Genomic DNA, 22,767 nt, shown 5'->3' with positions numbered 1-22,767 from the left:
TGCCACATATTCAATGTCACCTTTTACTTTGCATATCACTCTCCTGTCTTTATCCACATTTCCTTTTCTATATCCTCCCTGTGTTTAGAAAGAGCTGAGCTACACTTTAATATGGTCTCTACATTTTCCCCATCAGATTCCCCTGTCAGGCTATGGCGGGACCAGTAACATCATCCTGGAGGACCAGAGGAAGCAGGCGGATGGTTATGAAGCAATACTAAGTGACATCGCTGTTAGTCGTGTCAGCAAAGTGTGTCTATGTGTGAGGAACACTGGCTCCAGAGCAGCTTTCATCAAAGCTGTGGCCTTCTCTGACGTGCAGACACGAACCGTGATGGAACCGTCCGTCATCAGCCTGGCTCCCTCACAGTTTGTGCTGAAGGAAAGGACACAAGAGGTAAGACTGCCCAATTAATCACCATGACAGCATTCACTGTAAACGCATGGAAAAGTCTGAATTCATCACAATGAAAAATACATCTTAATTAATTTATACAAGCGATGCTCTCTGAGAGCACATGAATCTATTTGACCCGTAGGAGTTTTGTTTATTAGGATCCCCATTAGCTGCAGCATTACTATGCAGCTCTTCTTCCTGGGCTCCACACAATCATTACAGTGTGACTGTATGTATACAATATGTATACATGCAATATGCATCTGCCTTAATATACGCACACATAAATAAATAATCTAGTATAATGACCATGCTCTTTGAAACTCTTTTGATACATTAAGATGAAGCTGAATTTAGCATTTTTTTTATTGTAGCATTGTACAATATAATTGCACGTTTTCTACACTGTGCAGCCTTCTAAGAGTGCACGCTACGAGAGATCTAAATGGTGATCTAAAATACCTTGATTTGAGACATTTTTACTGTGTGGACAAATAAACATCAATAAAAAATCTAGAAAAAATAGAAGTTGTCAATTTGACCTCCACAAACTGGAGGAAATGTTGATTGCTGCAGGGCAGCTTGTAGCTCCTCTGCATAAAACTTTTTTGTTAACAACTTTTTATTGAGTTGGCAGCGTATGCATACACACTTAAACCTGAAAATCATTAAACAGAAAGTTCATTTAACAAAGAGTTGAACAGAATGAGATTATCAACTCTCAACTATTAATCATGAAGTAGCTTATAGATGTGTATCTTGATCAGTGTAAATAGACAATTAAATAGCGGTACATCTTTTATGTCCTTGTGTGTATCCACGAGTACACAGGCACAACAGCTCATTAATGATGAACAGCTAGAGTATCCTGACCCCAAACCAAGCTTCCACAAGTACATCATCGAGCTTATGTTAGCAGCAGCAGCATAGCCTGAGACTCACCTCCCACATGTCATGGCTGCTGTTTGTATTGACTGTCTGATGCTCTTTAACAGATCTTAATCAGTTTGTTGTTACAAAACAAAGCCTTATTGTTTCCTTCTTATTGCTGCCTGACATGTGTTCATGTTTCAGGTGATAACTGTGCTAATGAAGTCCACCCAAAGAGAATTTTCCCTGAGTCTGTCAGAGAGTACGCTTCTTGCTTCAGTCTGTCTGTTTTGTGGAGATGAGATCTCCAGGCAGCAGTACAGGAGGTGAGAGTTCAAAAACTGTTTTTGTTTTGTTTTTGTTAGTAAAGAACTGAAGTTCGCTGATATTTAGAAATAGTTTTCAAGTCAATCGATTTTGTAAATATTTAACTAGGATAAATCACATTTTTTAAAAATTTCTAAATGTGCAACATTGAATTACAATGACAGCTACTTGCAGCCTGTTGTGAAACAGCCACAATATTAAATGTATTATTTTTTACCGGGGTAGCCAATTATATTTGGGCCGAGGCAACCGCATGTTTCATAATGTGGATGTGTTAATGATGCTCCGTCTGTTTTTCCCTCCAAAGTTTGCAGTGCACTTCTTATATAAGAGATAATCAACAGAACTGTCGATGGACAGCAGGCTTCATGATGAAACAACTTTTACTATCCTGTCACTTGTTATTGCTTGGTAACCTGAGCACACGTTTGTCTTTCTCAGCTGTAAGTCTGCATCATGATTCGTAATCACTGAATGTTTTTCAAAGGACAATGAAGGTGAACGAAGCTTTCTTTAAATTTGGATATTAAGTTAGTAAAATTTCAATGTCATTTAAAAAGCTTGATGAGTCCCGGGGGGCAGTTCAAAGACACATCGAGCTGTAGCATGAAAAAAAAAGGGGGGGGGGGTCAAAGACGGTGCAAGACGGACTTAATAAAATACAACATCAATAATAATACAACAATTTAGATGCACAAAAGATAAAGTAGATAAAGGAGGCAGGGTCTGAAAGGGTTCACGATATAAGTGGACAGTGATTGGACTAACAAATGTAAATGGAACAATGTGACAAATGACTAATTTGATGACAATGGATGCATCATTAACACACTGCATAAGTTGACACTTTGTTAACGGTGCTCGAATGAAGCGGATCTGTCTTAAAAAATATATTTCCAAAAAGCCCAGATCTAGTCAATATTTGTCAATCCTTCTGGATTGCAGTGATTTTTTTTTCTTTCCTTTTTCATGAAATGAGACCTGAAACAGATTTTTACAAATGCACATAAATAGTACATGCAGTGATAATGATGCATGATACTAGCCTCGTTTGATCATGAAGCCTGGTGTCCCTCTCCTGCTCTGTAGAGAAATAAGAGCTACACTGTAAACTGAAAGCACCCTGGTGAACTGGGCATCCATCAGACCAGCAAATGATTTCTCTATGATCCCATCCAACAAAGATATTGTCTCTGGCTACCTTTCTTAGAAACAAAGTAATATTGTGTTTTGCTGCGAGTAAGATGATTTGTATTCTGGACTCAGTTCAGATAAACATACATTGTTTCCAAATGATTCTCAGTGCTGAGAGAGTTTATAGATCTAATTCCAGATGGCTGTGCTTTTGTTGAAAGCTGCTTTGTTTGCCCCACTGTGAGTTTGTGTTTTGTTCTCTTAGATTGCTTCAGAGTAAACCTGAGGCTGTGGGAAAGGCTCTGTCTGAGAACAGTCTGCTGAGAAACATTCACTTTAATGAGAAGTTCCTGGGAGAAGAAAACATTGATGAGAGTAAGATGTTTACGTTTACATTCTACACACGTCATTTCAAAAGGCGGGATACAGAATACATATCTGCTAATGTTGTCTCTAAGTCTTTATTATGACTCTCCGTAGCCTATGATCTGCCCCAAAGACCCAACGAAGCTCACATCTTTTATGGAAACATGAGTAAAATAATGGTTTCATTACTGGGAAGTACAAAGAGCACCGACTGTGAGCAGAGTGACCGTGCTGAGCTGCTGCTGCCCTCTGTCACACACACTTCAGAGACACACAGGTACTGTCACAATATCTCAGTACGTGGTCTTATCCTGTCGTCTGGATTATCGAAGTGTAACTTATACTTACTGACAACTCCAAACGATGACGATTGATGTCTGTCACCAAAGAAATTCCAGTTATTCCTACAGCTCACTGATTTAGTAAATCAGTGGTGTGGCATGATTTGAGATTCTCAGCTGTTTGAATGATCCAGCTCTGCCTGTGAGCGTTTCAACATCATCTTGTCATTAACTGTCATGTCGTTTTCAGGGGTTTGCCAAATGGCAACGTGTCCCTGGATGTGCTACCGGTGAAAGGTCCCCAGGGTCCAGCCCTGAGAGTGACTGAGTCCCCCTTACAGGTACCAGAGGCCCTCTGCCATCATCTCAAACTCATTTCTATATTCCAGTCCCTATGTTCAGATTGTGGTGATGTTTTGAATTGGGTACAATCAAAAACAGTTGTTGCCTTTGCTAAGATTCACAATGCTTTTTTGTTTTGTTTTGGTAAAGCTGAATGTTTTTGTTCCTCCCCTCAGGCCTCTGAGTCCTGGACAATACATCCAGAACAACTTGTTCTTGCTGCTCCTACCATCAGTGAGTAGCATGTCGTTTTAATTTTACCACCTCGCCTTGGTGTTCACTACAAGTGTAAACATGGTTGATGAAGGGAGAGAGAACAGACTGGTCCATGTGACTGTATAAGCACTAAATGCATTTGTTGATGGGTTTTTTTCTAGGTGGTGCAGCACCGACCAGCCAGGTTCAGATCCGTAACAATACATCCAGAGAACTGAGCTTTGATTTGTCCTGGCCCGCCCACTGCCTTACCATTACCCCACAGCATGGAACTATTGAGCCTCAGTAAGAAATGAATTTTTCCCCATGAAGTATCTGTAGAGAAAAAGACGTGTGATGTTTGCTGGTCGTCTCTCTCTTTAACTTTCTTGTGGAGTCAAGCTTAGAATGATATCTACTGATACCAGACTGATATATTGGAGAGAAAATACCAACCCAATACCATATTCACTGGTTAATGTCTATTTTTCTACATGTATTGACCAGTTAAATAGCATTTCTTTGAGTTTCATTGTTTCACACTAGTAGTTTTTCACCAGCAGAGTGCACTATGTGGACTACAACAACCTTTATTACTCTCCAGTGTCAAGTGGTGACGCAAGTACGCATGCAGTTACTTTCCAGTTGAGAGGCCATGTTGCCTCCTTTATACTGTATGTGTTCTATAAGTGAATTTGAGGGATAATGTAATAAATGTGTACATCTATATTGATCTATCTCTGAACAAAGATCTAAGAAAGACATTTGCAGATATATCAGTATTGACTATTTTTCTCCCCAAAAAAGATTTCAGCCCCTAAAATCCCACAGCGGTCGAGACCTAATCAGGCTACATAAACCTAAAAATGAAATCTTTAAACATATCCAATCAATTTGATGCTGCTAATATTAGCTGCTCTTACACAGTGGTATCATGTGTCCATGGTATTATACATCATGCCAAACATGTCTCCATGTCAGCTACATGTCGGAAATCCAATCTAAAGCTGACTGTGGTTTAATTCAATTCAATTAAAAAAAAAAAACTTTATTTGTCCCCGGGGGCAATTCATCTACTTTCTTCTACGGAGGAGAGGACCTCTTTGCAAACAGGAATGGCGTGGCTTTTTTGAACCATCAAATTTAATTACCGGTAGTCATTTTTCAACTGTATCCCAAACCTTCAATCTGAATAACTCTAAAAAATCAATATCACCTGCCTCTGTTTTCTCATTTAAAATAGACCGCGTTACTAAACGGAGTCTTCCTATATATAAATCAGCAATTATTGAGGAATGGACCAGTAATAAGTATTTTTGATTTTAATAGTTGACTCATTTTATTGATTTTGTTTACCTAGGTGCCATCTTCAGATATTGATCAGTCCCAACCCTTCCCTAGCGACGAAACCTGCCCTGCTTCCATGGAGCGGACAGATTTATGTCCAGTGTGATGGTCAACAGAAGGTCAGAAACACGTAAACCTTGACACAAGCCTATCATAAATATCGACTGGTATTGTGGGGTTATGCTGATTGTTCAATGTGACCATGCTTCAGTTTATAAAGGTCCAGATCCGTCAGGACCTGGCTCTGGATGTGTCTGCGGCCCCAGGAAACACCACTCTGTCAGCTCTGCCTCCTCAGGCCGCCACCCCAGTGCTGTCTGTAAACAGGCTACCCACCAATCCCCTGCTACCTTCACAGACACCTCCAGCCCTGGTGGAGATCAGCAACAAGACCATCATCTTCCCCAACACTCCGTCAGGGGAAACATCAGGTAGGACGAGAGGACAGAAGATCCTCCCTTCATCTGAACCTGGCCTCTTCTTAGATCGTGTCGTAGAAGCCTGTCAAACATGCTCCATGTCTTCAGACTGTTGGGGTTTGGAGTCATTCTCTGTAGGCTGCTGTGTTCACTCCTGTTGGAGATCAAACTCTCTGTTGCTCCTCTACTTCAGACGCCCAGCTGGAGGTGCAGAACGGGGAAGTGGAAGTGCGCTGGTATCTGTCATCATTTGCTCCACCATATGTCAAGGTGCTTTTTTTTTTCATCTGCTTCTATTTTATTCTTTCTCCTTGGGTAATACACTGATTTATTTGTTTTGGTGTTTGTATGAATTTACTTTGAGACTGTGCAGATTTAGCTCCATTCTTTTCTTTGTTCTTGTGAATCACGTTGATTTTACATTTATTTTGCATGTCCTGCCTCCTGACAGTGTTTATTGACAGTTTTTATTTTAGTCTTGCCGTTGTGTGATTGCAGTCACTCAGGTCCTTTCTCTCTACTCAGGGAGTTGACAACTCTGGAGATGTTTACCGAGCCACGTACACGGCTTTTAGGTGCTCAAAAGTGTCTGGCACTCTGGGAGCCCACGAGAAGATGCAGGTAAGAACTGAATCAACGTGTCACATTTAGAAGAATACATTTCAAAGAGGAAATGACATGTACTGCATGTCATCAAGAAATCTTCAGATACTAGTTGAAGCTCCAGCAGTATCTCATGCTGCTTTAAAAACTGTGAGCATTAGGTTTGATTTTATCAACCAGATTAAAAAATAAATAAAAAAATAAATAAATCCAATGTCAAATATTTAACCCAAAAAAACTATAATTATGTAAACTTGTACAATGATTATGGTTTCTGGATTCTTTGACTGTTTTGTTTTGCTGTTTTGTTTAACTTTGCATTTACAAAACATGTGGTTAAATTCACTGCGATTGTTTCTTCCAATCATTTTTTTTTTCTTTTGCTCTCCCAGGTTCCAATTACTTTCCTTCCCAGGGACAGAGGGGACTATGCCCAGTTCTGGGACTTGGAGTGCCACCCTGTGTCTGAGCCACAGCAGAAAGCCAGAATCCGCTTCCAACTCTGTGGCGCTGTGAGAACATTTGATTAGTTTAAAGGATATTTAACTCGGCTTGATTTAACAGTAGTCCACTCTTTTCAAGGCTGGTAGAATTACGTGTCATTTAAATGTAATGTTTGGGGTCTGGTGCCTTGCTTAAGGTCACCATGGCAGTGCTCAGAATCTGAACTGGCCCCTCTCCAGCTACATGACCCATTTTCAGACCTTGTTCCCACCGGGACTTGAACCAGCGACCAACTGGTTTCCAAGCCAAATCCCCATAGTCTGAGCTCAGCCACTTTATGTGCTATGCACCAAATATTCATTTATTTCTTGATGTTATTCACCAACAATTGCAGGCTAAGTCCCTGTCTGTTTGTCTTATGGTAGTGTTTGGTTGAAAGTATGATGGAAGGTCTGAAGGTTGACGTTTTTTATTTTTTCTCTTTCTAAAGCTTCGGTACTTCTTCATCCTAGCGATCATTCAATTAGCAGAGATTGGATGGTTTTAAAAACACTTGGTATTTTAAGTTTTCAAAAGCCTCTACTGAACCCCACATTGCCCTAAGTGAAAGGTTTTAGTATGAACATATGCGAGAGAATGGCACACAGTGTAGAGATCATTCTAAGTGCTGTTCATGTACCTCTTACTAAAACAGTTGCATACCCTTTTTCAGTATTTGCCCTTCTCTTCCATTCTTACTTGTTTTATGAATACCTTTCTTTAAATCTTGTTCACACGTTTCTCCAAGAAACAAAGCAGGTGAACTTTTTAATTAAAATAATTCATAAACGTAACATGTGTACTTCACTATTGCTAACTGTCGAAAGTGTCCCTTAAGAAAACAATTTAAGACTATTATTCATCATCTTCTTCAGTTGAATAAAACCAGCTCGTATGGCAGAACCCTGACTATGGCTTTGTAGTTGAAGTGACAGAGTTAACAAATGAGATAAGTGGCTTTAGGGCTGGCAAGACGAGCCACCCTACTGAGACGAGCCTGCGGCCTTCGTCTGAGCCATTTGTAAGGTGAAGTATTTTGACAGACTCGGTTAATTCGAGCGCCTACGCTCACAGCTGAAAGGACGTTAGATAGACGGCTCCACAGTAGCTTAATCGGCTATGATGGCCTTATTTGGTGTAGTGTTTAAATGTCTTTTTAAAGCGCTTTTTGCAACCCCATGATGTGCATTTCATTTCCTTATTTATCTCACCATCCAGTGATTGAATATGTAGGACATGGGCTTTGTTTAAATTGTGTTGAGTGGTGACTTCAAAGATATCTTAAAGGCCCGGTTGGTCATTTTCTAAAACTAGCAGGATTTTGTTCGTATTCCCTCAGTGCTCCGTCTTCACCCACCCCCTCCCCTCTGTGCTCCTTCAAAAGACCACACCCCTCACTTGTTTGCACGAGCGCCATTAGTCCAGAAGTGGACTTCAGCTCATGCTTTGAGTGTGGGCTCATGCACGCAGGAGACGGGAGGCATGATTGGGTCCAAAAAATCAGGAAAAAGTGCAACATTTTTACAGACTCACAACTGCTACAAAAGACGGATTTACCTCATTCCTCTTTCAGAGCACATGAGTTATTCATGTCTGTCAGGACCGAAAGACAGTTTCAACCAGAATCTTGATAAGTGTATCTTGAAAAAAATAACCTACCCTGTCTTTAAGCGTCTTTTAATGACCTGCTGTTTTGAGGTATTGCAGAAAAGGAATCAATGTTTTATAATGAGTTTACTACCAAGCTTCTAAAATGTTTGTATATGTGAAAAAGGGAACCAAGTCTGGACCAGTGGAAGGACCACATGAAGGAGACTGCTCACTAGTGAAGACTGAGACCACAGTCAAGACCAGGAAGAGAGTGGATGTTTCCTCAGTAAAAACCAGGTGAGACCTGCCACCAGGTGAGCCAGTGACGGAGTGACCAGAACAACCGTGGACTTAACTGATTCTTTTTTTTAACGACAGAAAGTCCACTCTAGTGTTTGAACAGTTCATGGCTCCAGTCATGAACCACAGGCTCAGGTCAGGGATGTGGGTTCATATACTTCACAATATCTTTTTTTCTTCCCCCATTTGTACAGAAAAAATTCTTAGAAGCCATCAGCAATCATCTGCCTTCATCGTCCGACGATAAATGCCTCTTTGGGAACAGATGCTAATTTCTCTCTTGTTATTATTTAGCCTGTGGCTCTCTGTTGCTAAGATGTAACATGGAACGATTTACAGCCAAGGCTTCCTTCTCATTAAAGACACAAACTGCGTCATCCGTTTCATGTGAGTCTCAGTACAACAGTAGATGATAGTTCCACAGAGGCCAACTTGTAAGCAAAAAAGATTTGCAGCTACTTGTGATTTACTTGAAAATAAAAGGTCTTTCCATATGGACTTTTTATTCCCTGCCTAAATTAAAGCATCTTTATAACTTACTAGTAAATGGGGGCTCTGTGTACAAATATTATAAAAGGCACCTGCAAAAGCAAACGCATATTACAAGAAAAAAAAAAAAACTACACAACACATGGATGTTTATTGGGGGGAAAATCACAGCACTCAGAACATTAAATATTTACCTACTATGTGTTTCTTCCTATAGAGATTGTGTTGATGGTTGTTACTGTCCTTTTAAACTGGCACTATTTGTGTTTCACAGCCAAGAGGAGGCTGTGAGGAGAGGTGTGTATTCTCCACAGGATCTGTACACCTTCCCAGCCACACGGCCGGGTGAATCCAGCACTCTGAAGGTCAACATCCGCAACAACTCTTCAGATACGCACGAGGTGAAGCGTGCCTTTTACTCATGAAGTACATGTGCAGCTCTAGGTTTCAGGATAGATAAAAAAAGAAGCTGCTAAAATCAGGGGGTTTATGAAGTCTGTTGAGTTTAGTCTGTCCTGTATCCTCTGGAAGACTTTTTATCTTGTTTTTTTTTTTTTTTTAAACACTGGACCGTAGTGCTTCAGTGTAGATAAAATGACTTTACCAGAGTATGTGCCTTCAAAGTGTGACATGTTTCTGAGCAGGCAGGACGTCATGTCAGGTAGAGTTAGGACCAACCCTCCTGAAACAAATGAAGTGATGAATATTTATCCACAGATTTGTTTCCATTTGCAGAATATTTATCAACATACTGTACAGCTGCTAGCTAGTTAAGAATCACACTTTAGCTTTGTGCTACTAAACAGCACGCTGAATCTTGTCATTTTTATCTTGATTTAAAGAAGGAACACAACGGTAGTTTAAATAAGAAGTCAGAGAAATGTATTCCTTTTTTTTATGCTGCTGTGGAGAACCTCTGTCATTACATTTTTGGCATCATGTATTGCTTATAAATATCTTCCCTATCCACACTCTGGTACTTGCACAGTGCCATTTTTTTAGATTCAGAGTGTGTAGAGTGCCATTCATTATTGCTATTAGAAGTTGCACGCCTGACTGCATTGCTTCGTATTGTAAGCAAAATGTAATAACCACTAACAAATGTCACTGTGCTCTGCATGGAGTTCATATTTGATGTGTGGCTTCTCTAATTGACTTGCAGCTGAGATTTGTAAACCCTAGGGAGCCCTTCCACATCAAGCATTCCAAATATTCCCTGAGGTGAGTCGACTGGTCATTATCCCAGACAGACACTCTTCATTCTGTTCTCTTCAGACTTAGACAGTAGGAATACAATGTTTTTCATGTGTTAGTGCTTTATTGTTCCTATTTGTAATTATAAACTGTGGAATAGATTTCTTCATAGGTTTCTATTAGCAGGGGTTTGATATTGAATGTTAAGTCAGTAATGATTATATTTGTGAAAACCAGCTTCTTCATATAACTCTGAATTTGTATAATGCAATGTTTCTGTTGTTAATGCTCACTATGGGAGCCCCCCCCCCCCCCCCCCCCCCCCCCCAGGATGATGTTATCTTGGTAGGTACACACACTTGAGTCTTTGGGTGTTCTTATGTTTTGCTTCCCTGCCGAGGGGTTTTGGGAGAAACACCCGGCCACAGGTGCTGCGCTGATGTGTGTCGAGACTTCAGAACGTGTTTTGCATTGTTGGAATAGAAAATGACTAGAAAAGAGTTGAATCGAGAAGCGGCAGCATCAAACAGAAAGCGTTGGGACATGCTGTTGTGACATGTAGCTGCACTCTGAACCTGACACATCCCTGCAGTATGAATGTTGTTACCTCCACCTTGACATGTTTCAATATTAATCCTTTCTGATACTGAGTGATACCTAGTGTCTTTTGAACAGTGAAACTTTATTTAGTGTCCTTCTCAGTTGTGTGTTTAGTTTAAGAGAGATGTAAAACCTTTGATTGGCCTTTTGAAGGTCCTTGAAGGTGAATGATGAATACTGAAAGGCTTCTAAGATGAAAACAAGCAGCATAGCTAGACACAACTCTGCTAAAGTTAGCTGCAGCTTGACTCACAGCCCCTCCAGATGTGCTGTGACTGCCAACGTGTCAGAGAAAGACTGATTCTGAATGTGAATCTGCCTCATTCAGTGTCGCTGACAGTCTCTGACAGCTGCACAGCCTTGTTTTACCTTGTCGTCACATGACGGAGTAGTTCAAATGTTCTGAATCCTTTTTAGTGGATTCACAGTTAAATGTACTGTAAAGGCTTCGCTTCAGACCTGGTCCAATGAATGACTTTTAAATGAAACATGTCTTATTTCTGGAGAGCCTTACTTTCAGTATTGGATGATTCAATCGCCTGGTTGACTCAACGATACTTCATCCTGCATTTTAGGCTGTTTGCAGGTCAGAGACATTGCTGATTGTATCGTATTGGAACAGCTCGATTAGTACCCGCACGATCATGAAATCCCAATACTTTCGACTCATTATCCAAAACATTCTGGGTGGTGCGCACATGAGTTCTGTGTTTTCATTTAATGATGCTTAATACTGTTAGTTAAGTGTTGTCTGGTTCATGTGCAGCAGCATCTTACTTTTACATGAGAAAGTCAAAATCTGCTCAGATTTTCTTAATTATCAAGATAATCCTCTCAGAGTTATGATAAAGTCTGTCGTCTCCTGAGTCAAACAACATCCTCTCCAAAACGTATCTCTCCATTACTCAAAGTCTGATAGATTCAGACTAACCAGTCAGAGATGTAAGCTTCTTCAGTGATTCTTTTTAATTCAGAAAACTGAGCAGATGTTAATTTGCTTTTCTTTTTATGTGAGCATGCATGTAAATCTTTGTTGATGCATTTACACTAAGTGTTCCTCATACTCACTCTTAACTTTAAATGTATAACCGTCTGTTCCTCTCCCCCACCCATCAGATCACAGCACTATCTGAAGCTACCTGTCCAGTTCAAGCCGAGTTCTGCAGGCAGACACACGGGCGTGCTGCTCATCCAGTCAGAAACAAGTGGAAGTCTTGTTATCCAGCTGACTGGTGAGGGATTACCTTGAACCCACCAGCTTCCTCCTCACGCCGACCGGGTGGAGACTCTCCTCTGGACCAATCATCATGGAGCAGACGATGGGTAACGGAGAGGAAAAGGCTGAACTGAAAAGGAAAAAGCCAATCAAATAAAGGCAACCCTGGATCAAAGTCTCCTCTCTCATCGTATTTGCTGACGTAGACCGTAGCTGTTTAACTGGAGATGACGGCGACTTCACTGCCAGCACAGACCCATCTGCCTGTGGATGGGGCACAGGTGTCTCAGTTAGCCTGTGAGAAATGATTGGGCCTGAAGCTGAAGGATTTGGTCAGGCTGACTCACGATTTATTCTGCAGCAGCCTTGCACTACTGGGACTCAAAGATTTTTGTCACTTGACTCTGGATCTGGTGTTTGTCTTAACCCTAAGTCATGTCACAAGGCAGCATTGTTGTTGCTTGGCCCTGCCAGACAGTACCAGTTAGACTATGTTGGGGATTACTTTGAGTTAGTCACAAAGGAATGCCTTTGTCTCTCTGTTTGCTAACCCACTGCTACGACTCTGTTTGTTTTCCTCTGTAAAAGGTACAAAAAAGTCTTTTATTTCTGGTTAAAATCTTACCAGGCCAGGTGTGTTTCTCCCCCCAGTTAGACACCAGATAAAACATTTGTCATTTACTTGTGATTGGAACAGGACAACAAGGAATGTATGAATTCATTTTTCCAACATGTACTCTGATTTACTGAGTCTGCCTAGTTAGAAAAACAATCTAAATGGCTTCTCATCATGCATAGCCCACCTGCAGTAACCTTTATCAGCACCATGTGTTGACATCCCCAGCACCCTCCGAGGCTCGTTCCAAGCAGTCCAGATGCATTTAATTTAGTGATGAACAGGGCAGCTCGCAGGAACATCAGGATGGTTAATGATTGTTATTACATGCTAAAAGTGGTGGGGTTTTCGTTCGGCAGCTTGCCAGACCTGCTTAGTATGGTTACCATGGCAAAACAGTGTTAATCACTGTTCCAGTCACAGAAAATTAGCTCCCTATTTCCTCTTCTGGCTCTTGGGCAAATGGCCAATATTGCTTTGGGGCACTGGAGTTACATCCATAACGGGTTTTGGCACTGGAAGGGCATCAGGAGATTCAGGTAAATGTGATCAAGAAGGTTCTGTTAAGCCTGTAGATGCCACACATTGTGACATCACAGTAGACGTGGAAAAACACGCTTGTAGATGGAGCTTAAATTAAACAAAAAACAGGCTTTAGGTGTCTCTCATTGTATCCTGCCTACTATCTTAACATTGTTTGATTTACAATTTGCACATTCTTTAAATAGTATATAATGTAATATATGATTGTATGTACACATTTTGAATAAAGTTTGTGATTAAAATAGTCTTTTTCACCTCTTATATTGTGGTCTGAGGGACAAACAGTTCACAAAAAAGTACTACTGGCAGAAATAAAACTGGAAAACATTTGTGATCTGTTTGGGAAAGATGGGAATGACTTCACTCTGTACAAGCTTTAAGAATGCTTCGTGTTCAGACGACTATATTTAAAAAAAAAAAAAAAAAAGTAGATTAAAGTTTCTTGATTTTTGGCCACTCCTCAAATGCGTGTTTGTGGTACAACTTAATGATACTTCATTTTCTGTATTTATTAATCATCGATTTGAAAGTGCTCATAGGGGACATGCAGTGATTAGTTCCTTGAAAAATATCCATCCAAGAGTCCATTTGTTTGTGAGTTGAGTTACACTGAAAATAAAAAAAGGATGAGTTCTAAACCCTCAAAAAATCTGTAATTAAACTACATAAAATATACAGTATGAAATGCTGCATACAGTATGATTCTGCTCTTTGACAGAACAGTAAGTTGTAGTCAGTGGGCTGCATTACACAATGTGACCTGCAGGTGTCGCCAAAGGCTCGCTGGCAGAGCGGCTGTCAGCAGCGTGTCCTGTGCAGTGGGGCAGCTGAGCTTTATTTTGCTTCCCAGACTGGAAACCACTGTAGTGCAGTGGACTTGACGTCTAGCAACACAACATCACTCACTTTAAACAGGCAGACACGGCGACTTAGCACGTTAGCGACTGCATTTACAGGTAGGAAGCAAGTGACATTTTTGTAGTTAAATCTGTACACTGATGTATTTTAATGCATATCCTGCTGTGCACGTAGGCGGCTTCAGAGATGTGGTGGTTATGCTAGCTGCAGTGGCTAGTCGGGCTGTCCGGTGTTGGGGCTGACTTTGGGCCAGACAGTGGAAGTTGCTGATGGGAGTTGGAGCTGCTTTCCAAGCTGCGCCAGACAGCACAGCTAAGCTAAAAGCTAAGTTAGCAGTATGCAGGCTAGCTCTGGCTTCCATCCATCCACCGGGGCCACAGCAGCAGTCCGCTATGTCTCTGTCTGCCTCTCCCTCTGACCGTGACCTCCCTGTCCATTTGACACCCTGACTGAAGACAGACTCAGCTGCTTTATTCTGTCTGTGTTGAGTGTCGGTTGCTGTTTTCTCCTGTTTTGTGTGATGAAGAAGCTAGCTGCAAAGCTAGATTAGAGATTTAAAAAAAAAAAAAAAAAATCCTGAGTTGTCACCCATGTTTAAAGGCCGGGGGCTACACAACTTTTTTTTTTTTTTTTTTTTTTTTTTTTTTTTTATGCAAATGAGGCGCATGCATGATGAGCAGGTGGAGCTGGAAGTGCGATGACTTGATGCAGACCTGGGTGCTGTGGGTGAGCCTGAAGGGTGATTCAGGGACAAAATATCAACATTCAGGTCTCACTAAAAAAGTTCATGATAAATATGATGTATGTTTATAACAGTTCACACTGAAACTTTATCCTGCTCTGACAAACATACAGAGGGCATGTATGATCAGAACTCACAGGTGTTTTATTCTACTATTCAATGTTTTTTTTTTTTTAACCTTGTCGACCAATTTCTCCTAATTTGTGTTTTCCTTCTTTTCTGTGTAAAATGTAATCAGAGCTACTTCATGCTGCCAAGTAATGTATTTACGTGTCATGCATGCAACGCCTGTTCAAATACTTTCTGTTGTTAAATACATTTTAGATCTTTACCTGTTTTATATCACACATTGCCAGAGGTAAATGATGTTACTAATCTGGTGTAACATCATTTTAATTAAAAAACAAAAACAAAACACTGCTGGCCTCCTTTTGGGGTTTAGGGTTTGTTTAACCCACTGATGTGTTTGAAGCTAACAGTGGTTTTAAATCATGGATCTGTATGTAATAAATGTACATGGCAGAGCTCTCTCTGTCTTCCAGCCAGCTGATCAGGTTTACATTCATGTGACTGCTGAGCTTTGTTCTCTGCTCCTCTGTATGAGCTGCATGAAGGGCTGGAGTGCAGGATTCAAGTACATGCTACAGGATGTGTGTGTTTGGTTTCCTGCCTGGCTCTGAAAAAGCCCCCTCGTTGCTTCCCCTGACTCATGCTGAATGTTTCAGTCTGGGATGTATAGATGAGACTCCTCCAAGCTTTAAATGATTTTTAGGGTTTGTTTTTAGTTCTGTCTGCATTGCCTCCTTGGCATCTTTCCTGTCTGTGGTACTGTCTGTGACCCACTCGCTCTCCCTCTCCTTTCATCCTTTCTGTCTCATTTAAACACTCTTTCACTTCTGTGCAAAACTTTTGTGTAAACAGTTTTGACAGAATCCGGCTTGTGGAGTTTGGATGCTGGTGTCACAGTTGTCGGGGATGACAGTAGATTTGTGAAGGGAGCTGCTGACATGTTTCCTCTGCCGGGCTGATGAGGTGAGCTGGGTAGTTACCGCTTGTTAAGCTGGGTGCAATAAAAGGACACCTGGGATGATGATGATGATGATGATGGTGCATGTACATGTGAAATGGAATTATGGTATTACGAGGTAATACTGGGGTTTGTCTTCAGCGTCAGTCATCTTGAAGTTGACCTTTTTTCTCTTCATTATATTTCGCTTTGTTGGAAACAGGCAGCACACTGCTGTACAGCATGAACAATGTTAGTCTTCAAAGTTCCCTGAACAGAATTCATTTTGAGCCGAAGTATTACAGGGGAACATGATGTTTTTAAATGATTAGAATGATTCAGTCATACATGCACATCATTTTAGGTCTGATGATCAGATTGGATATTTTTGACTGAATGATGGCTTGACAAAATGCAAACAAGTATTAAGTTTGACAAGATTACTAACTAATGATGTCGATGGGGATTTCTTGTGTTCTGCTGAATGTTGTTTATCTCAGACTTCGGTAAAAAGACTGTGAGGTCATATCGCTCACCTCTCGTATCCAGAGAGGACCAAAGAACATTCTGAGGAGGACAAACTTCCCTCCTTTCACTTCAGCTGTGTGTGCAAGCTAAACTGAGCTGAATCCAGATCTATAACGTCTCTAAATATACCAGCTTACTGTGTGTGTGTGTGTGTGTGTGTGTGTGTGTGTGTGTGTGTGTGTGTGTGTTTCACACAGCTCATTGTGCGACTGTTTCTCAGAACCAGACGTCTGCGTCCATCCGTCTCTGTAAGTCTGTCTGTCTCTTTGTTCTAATGTGTGTGTTTGTGTCGCTGTAACTGACCGTGTGTGTTCACTGAGCACACACACGTGTTTGTGTGTGTGTGTGTGTATATTTCACCCTTTGCCAATTAGCAGCTTCTCACCTCCCGAGGCGAGAGGCTGAGTGTGTTAGACGGAGGAGAGACTTGACGGGGCTTGTCTGCCACTGACGGCTCAGCCTTAACCTGAACTCTCTTTCTCTCTGTCTCTCTCTCTCACACACGCAAACACGCACTCACAAACACACACACACACACACACATTTCAGCATGAGCACTGAGCTCTGTCTTTCTCTCGCACACTTGCAGGACCAGAGCTGTATCCAGTTGTTGAGAATACAGCCATGTGACACACAGAAACAACAGTATTGTGATGATGGAGGAAAGGCGTGAGACGAGGAAAGACGAGTGCCAGCCTGCACCAAAGTGTTGTGCTCATGGGAGTGTTTGTCTTAAAAACCTTCAGTCATTGGTTCGTATGTGACTTCAGATCAGTGGGAACACAATCGCACTGTTCCAGGAGCCTTGCCCGAGTCTGTTTGAAGAGGTGGTCTCGGGCACGATTCATGCGTACTATAGTGCGCTCTGAGCGAGAGAACAGTGTAACCATGCTCAAACAGAAGTGACGGCTCACTTTGACAACCGACATCCTAGCGCAGCACGGGCCATTCCATCCTCTGAACGTCACGTTTAATTTGGAGGTAGGAAGAAGGGGGCTGTTGGGACCAAAACATCAACAGTTTGCAGGATTGACTCGGCCTGTGAGTGGTTGCCATGGTTGCAAACAAACAAAATGTATACTGCCGCCTGCTGTATCGTCTGTGTACATACTCAGTTGTTGCGCAATCTTACTTACACGGTAAAACACACTCGGGCCTAACACGCCTTCAATAACGCCGAAAAGGCCGCTATTGTTCTTGTCATACTTCACGAGGTGGCACAATCGGCAAAGGAAGGTCGGTCAGACTGTGGATGGTAAACGTACAGCTGTCATAAAGTGAGACAGAGAAGAGAAATGCCTCTGCCTCGTCATTCTGTCTCCACCGTATACAACAGCAAGGACACCTCGTCACCTTGTGCAGGTGAACAGAGCAGGGCTACTTCACCCACAGAGACAAACTCACTGACTTTTAAACCATTTATGCCAATGTAAAACAATCCAACAAGTCAAAGCTCACCAAGCACCTCAGTGACACACAAGGTTGCAAAACTGCAATTTTCAAATATAATAATAATGTACAAAATTAAAGGTTGGCCCTTAACAGGGAACATAAATATAGTTGGAGTGAAACTGTATTTTTGTATATTGATGCTATTCCTCAATCACATAGCCTCCTGCTCAGTGCAGGGCTGTTGAGGCCACGCCCCCTACATGCCCTGGGCACTCCTTCATCACATGCACAGGTGATTTCTTGAACCCTGAACCACATTTTAAACCCAGAGCACAAGACTACTGAAACCACACATTTAAGTACATTGTACAACTACATAAAGGGAAGTATAAGTTTTGATTATATTATGGGGTAATATTTTAAAAATGTTTACATTTTTTTTTCATTGCATGAATGTCTGCAAAAAAAAAAAGTTTATTCTTGGATATGATCCAGTTTGATAAAAGTACCCTCAATTCCAAGTTATTCCCATAAATTTCCATAATTCCAATGGAACGTTCCCGATATGGAATATTTCCTAAATTCTCACGCTTAACTTCCCATGGAAAGCTTCCGGAAATTTACGGTAAACTTTGCACCCCATGACAACCCGAGACACAAGCAGACGTCTTAAACTAGTTAAAAAATAATCAAGCTGGCTCGTCTGCAAGAATGCTGATGAGAACGGTCACATTTCTCATATTAGCGAATCAGCAGTGTGACATTATCTCTCTCACACACACACGCACACACACACACACACACACACACACACACACACACACACACACACACACCCACACACACAGCATGGTAAATAAGTATTAGAGTGAGTTCAAAAATGACAAAATGTATTGAGCCACAGTTTTATACAGATTGATCTCTTATTCCAATTAAACCTGATTGATAACGTGCACCTGATGCTCAGCACAAGTTACCATGGTGATCTACCTGGTAACAAGTGAACCACTTTGCTTTGTAGTAACGAAATCCCCGACTGATCCTTTGAAGTTCCCTGGTTAAATGAAAGTCCTGCTTGGTGGGACAGGCCTCTGAATTAAACCCAGCAGCTGGTCAACACAGACAAATGTTCCTTTTCTTTCTTTTACAGACGCATGTTGTCAGATTTTAGTGATATCTGTCCAAGATGAAGGACTTTAAAGATTGATCAATGAATTTATCAAAGACACAAACTTGGTTCATGTCAGCAGCCCATGAATCTTCTCTACAGAGAATCAGGAATAGATCGATTATTAGGAAACTCAATATTTCTACCAATCCTGATGTTGTCGTGCACACCTAGGAGCTGTAAGAAGAATGCCTCTTCTGGAGATTACAGCTCCTAGTTGTGCACGATGAAAACCCAAGGACATAAAAACTGCGCCAAAATTACTTACACGTGATCATTTCAGTACGTGTTAATATCTTTTTTTACTATGCTTTTCTGAATTTAATCTTTTAAACAACAACTCAAGGTTTTGGAGAACAGCTTGATGCCACAATTTCTTGAAGGTGATTTGGCAAACCATCAAAAGCAAGCATGTTCTTTTAGAAAGACAAAACAAAGGATGAGTTTTTCATTCTCACCAAAGAAATCAAAACAATTTTTTTCCTCCCAATCTCTGTAAATTGATCATTTCTTCCTGGCCAGGACAAATCATCTCGCTGGGCTCTGACTGAATTCATCCAAAATGTTGTGCTCGTCAAATAGAAGATCAAAGTGTTGCATGAAAGCCTCTGAGAAAAGCTGTGCTTTTATTTTTAACCCCAGTTGGCACACCATGATAAGTTGATCAAAGAACTTATTTGCAGAAACAAGATATTCTTCCACACTCCCCTGCAGAAATCACAGCATTAAAGTGTGTATCCTGTGTGAAAGTTAATCTCAACCATTCACTGAACACAGAACAGCTTGTCTTAGATATTTCTGTTCGGGTTTTTTAGAACTGCAGACTGTTTGATGCTGCAGTCCTGTTTATCTCTCACCGGGTTAGGCAAACAGTTTGCTGCTGGATTAAAGTCTTTTTTTTGGTCCAGCATCAGTAATACTGCTGTGATTGAATTCTAGTTTTCAGAAAAATATACAGATTAAAGTTTCATGGACATTGAACGGAGAAAAAGCATCTACCCCCCCTCCTCTTATTGGGGAGGGGTATTTACGCGACTATAAAATGCAAGCAAGTAGTATAAATACTTCAGAATTCCCTTTTTATTTAGTACAACTGATGCAATATAAACAGCTGCATCACTCAATAGGGCTCAGTGTGGTTCCTGAGCCCCAATCACTTAGCTCAGGGGTGTCCAAAGTGCGGCCCGGGGGCCATTTTAGGCACTTGAGGGGATTTTTTTGCGGCCCTCGACTTCATTCAAAGACGATTGTAGCCAAAGGACATCTTCAGATTGGTATATTTTGTAATGATTTTTATATATATATATATTTTTTTTTTACGTTAGCGAGGGCTGAAAAATATTCCTCAAATAGAAAATGTTCTGTACAATATGTACTTTTCTTTCTTTTCTTAATAGCTTTGATAATTTTCCAAAATTTTACTTTTACAATAAAATTAACCACATTAAAGGCTTGATTCTAAGAGAAAAAAAAAGAAAGAAAGAAAGATGAAAAAATCTAAGTTTTTGGTGTTTGCTTTGAACTTGTGTAGAAGACAAGTTCAAAGGATATCAACCTCTAAAAAAAAAAAAGCAAACATTGTTTATTCACGATGTTAGGGGAAAGAACTACATTACCCGTGATCATGGAGTGTCACAATGACATCTTTGATTGGTGGAGCTTGCTTTTACCGTAGCAGTGTTTTCAGTCCCTTGGCTCTGAATGTGAATGGATAGTTTCACTAGTTAATTAGCAAACAGGAAATGTAACAACCTTGTCTAAAAATGCTCATAGTTACATCTTTCCTCCAGCTTTCACTGAAGACCATACAACCCATGCTGTCGGCATCTCCCAAAACCTGTGTTTTCCTCTCTGCACAAAGCATTAGAATTAAACATTTAACCGTCGGCTCCGTTGTTTTCGCGAGGTCACGTGAGGTGGTGCGTTCCTCTGTCGGGATGATAGTCTTAAAAAAATCCTTTTGTGTGTTTGAGTTATGGAGTCTCACAGTGTGTGACGCTGCACGAATTCAAAATCGGAAAGGACTTTCCAACTCGTGCAGTGTAAGGCAGGCTTCAGCCAGCCTGAGTGTGGGTGGTCCACCCCGGTCTAAAAAGTCTGGACACGCCCCTGTCATGAAGTCATCCTTGATCCTTTATCCAACCTTTGACTTGAAAATGACATTGAATATTTTTACAGTGTTTCATATTTTCATCATTTGTTGCGAGTCATCATCAGGGTAGTACATTGATCAGCCCATGGTGGGAGATACATTCTTTGTTAAGATTCATTTGATCTCGAAGACCAGTTATTGGATTTTGACAAAAGCTGTTGTATAACACGTCTTCATCTCACGCTGGCTCTTTAGAATACATTGCCTGAGGCGGATGCTGCACACTTCAGTCCACAGGATGTGACACCTTTGATTGTGATGAGGGACTGCATCATTCAGAAAGGAAGACATGTTGTGGTCTCTCTGATGGTGATTGTGAACAAACAGCTCTTACCTTCATTTATCTTGCCTTTAGCTTCTTTGGGAATCCACTTGACAGGTCTCACAGGCCTGGCGCGTTAGTGAAGAGCGACTCCCCAACATTTGGCTAATGGCTCCACAGTTCCCACACTGATTAGGAGCAGAGCACAAACTGCAGCATTAAGCCGTTGATTAAGTAGTTAAGAAGTCCTAGAAAGAACCAAAAAGTGCTGGAGACAGCAATTTTAGATTGTTTTACTTTTTGAAGGACTTTTAAACAGTTGTGTCGAGCCGTGCTTTCACTCGCTGCTAGAGTGTTGTTTTTTTTTATTACTGCTTGTCCTTGTTTGCATTGCTGCATTTAACCTCAGAGCCTAAGTAGTGATTGAATTATTCAAGTCCCTGTATGGAAGAAAAGACTGGAGCGACACAAACAACAAAAAAGCATTTCACGTTGAGTTAGTTAACCCCCAAAAAAACATTTAGTTTTTCCGATCAAAGATTTTGTTTGGCAGGTAACAGAGCAGACTATGAATCTGACTGAAGAGTTACACATATATATTTGAATAACATCATGGTCAAAGGGGAAAATGAAAACGTGTCTTTAATTTCTGATAGATGTGCTTTCATCTTTCAGCAGAGATGTAGATAGTGTGTGTGTGTGTGTGTGTGTGTGTGCGTGTGCGTGCGTGTGTGTGTGTTAGCGCTCTTGTCCTCATGGTGCTGGTCTGAGACGTCTGCAGCCTGCCTTTGTTTCTGCTCAGCGTTGTCGAGCAAAACCTCTCACTAAAGCCCGAGATGTTAGCAGGCTGTGGTCTGTGCATTATTAATGCAGAATGTGACGGGGCTCCACAGGCCAGAGGCTGCAACTTGGAAAAAATCCGAAGGTGGAGTGAACTCAGACTGAACTCGCAGGGAGTTTAGCAGGAGACAACAGAGACGGGTCCGTTCTGTCTGCAGTCTGACACGGAGGGGTTATTTTTGAAAGCAGGAGCTGAGACACGACCTGATTCTGGTGACATGACAAGTTTACTTGTACATTTTTAATAAGCCCACGTCCCAGGGCGACACTCAGAAGATTAAAATTAGCTCATGGGCTGGAAAAGTTTAAGACAGTGTGTCTTAGATAAGAAGTGACCCGCACAAGCTTTTAACAAGCAAGCAGTGCAAATAAATAACATTCTTCATTAATGGAAGTATCCAATAAAACATCAGATAATCCTATAAGGAAGATTTTAAGAAATAGCAAAATATGGTATTATCATCAGTACAATCGAGATTTTATAAGATCAATCATGTTTTTTTTTTA

At 41.0% G+C, this 22,767-nt stretch overlaps 2 protein-coding genes across 14 annotated transcripts in view; both read left to right on the top strand.

Annotated features, from left to right (window-relative positions):
- The window catches only part of cep192 (centrosomal protein 192), a 36,489-nt gene extending 22,935 nt beyond the window's left edge, over positions 1-13,554 (top strand). For 3 of the 5 annotated variants that reach the window (XM_079343774.1, XM_079343775.1, XM_079343773.1), the window contains exons 37-52: positions 137-397; positions 1,472-1,593; positions 2,994-3,103; positions 3,209-3,371; positions 3,626-3,716; positions 3,894-3,951; positions 4,095-4,218; positions 5,273-5,378; positions 5,471-5,690; positions 5,872-5,948; positions 6,177-6,299; positions 6,674-6,793; positions 8,539-8,651; positions 9,418-9,544; positions 10,306-10,364; positions 12,054-13,554. In XM_079343774.1, the coding sequence (XP_079199900.1) occupies positions 137-397; positions 1,472-1,593; positions 2,994-3,103; positions 3,209-3,371; positions 3,626-3,716; positions 3,894-3,951; positions 4,095-4,218; positions 5,273-5,378; positions 5,471-5,690; positions 5,872-5,948; positions 6,177-6,299; positions 6,674-6,793; positions 8,539-8,651; positions 9,418-9,544; positions 10,306-10,364; positions 12,054-12,186 (2,007 nt within the window). In that variant the 3' untranslated portion in view covers positions 12,187-13,554. The remainder of the gene's footprint in view (positions 1-136; positions 398-1,471; positions 1,594-2,993; positions 3,104-3,208; positions 3,372-3,625; positions 3,717-3,893; positions 3,952-4,094; positions 4,219-5,272; positions 5,379-5,470; positions 5,691-5,871; positions 5,949-6,176; positions 6,300-6,673; positions 6,794-8,538; positions 8,652-9,417; positions 9,545-10,305; positions 10,365-12,053) is intronic. The other 2 variants (XM_079343777.1, XM_079343776.1) reach the window with 1 other exon arrangement.
- Positions 13,555-14,078: 524 nt separating this feature from the next.
- LOC306823888 (low-density lipoprotein receptor class A domain-containing protein 4-like) overlaps positions 14,079-22,767 on the top strand; it is a 194,526-nt gene continuing 185,837 nt past the window's right edge. For 5 of the 9 annotated variants that reach the window (XM_079343791.1, XM_079343790.1, XM_079343788.1 and 2 more), the window contains exon 1: positions 14,079-14,268. The gene's annotated coding sequence lies outside the window, so the exon portion shown is untranslated. Of the gene's footprint in view, positions 14,269-17,375; positions 17,809-22,767 lie in introns of those variants that run through there. The other 4 variants (XM_079343792.1, XM_079343782.1, XM_079343787.1 and 1 more) reach the window with 3 other exon arrangements.

Source organism: Symphodus melops (genome assembly GCF_947650265.1).
Source record: "Symphodus melops genome assembly, chromosome: 5".
NCBI classification, from domain to species: Eukaryota; Metazoa; Chordata; class Actinopteri; order Labriformes; family Labridae; genus Symphodus; species Symphodus melops.
Note: the sequence above shows the minus strand (reverse complement) of the source record. Positions and strands in the feature narration are given on the sequence as shown.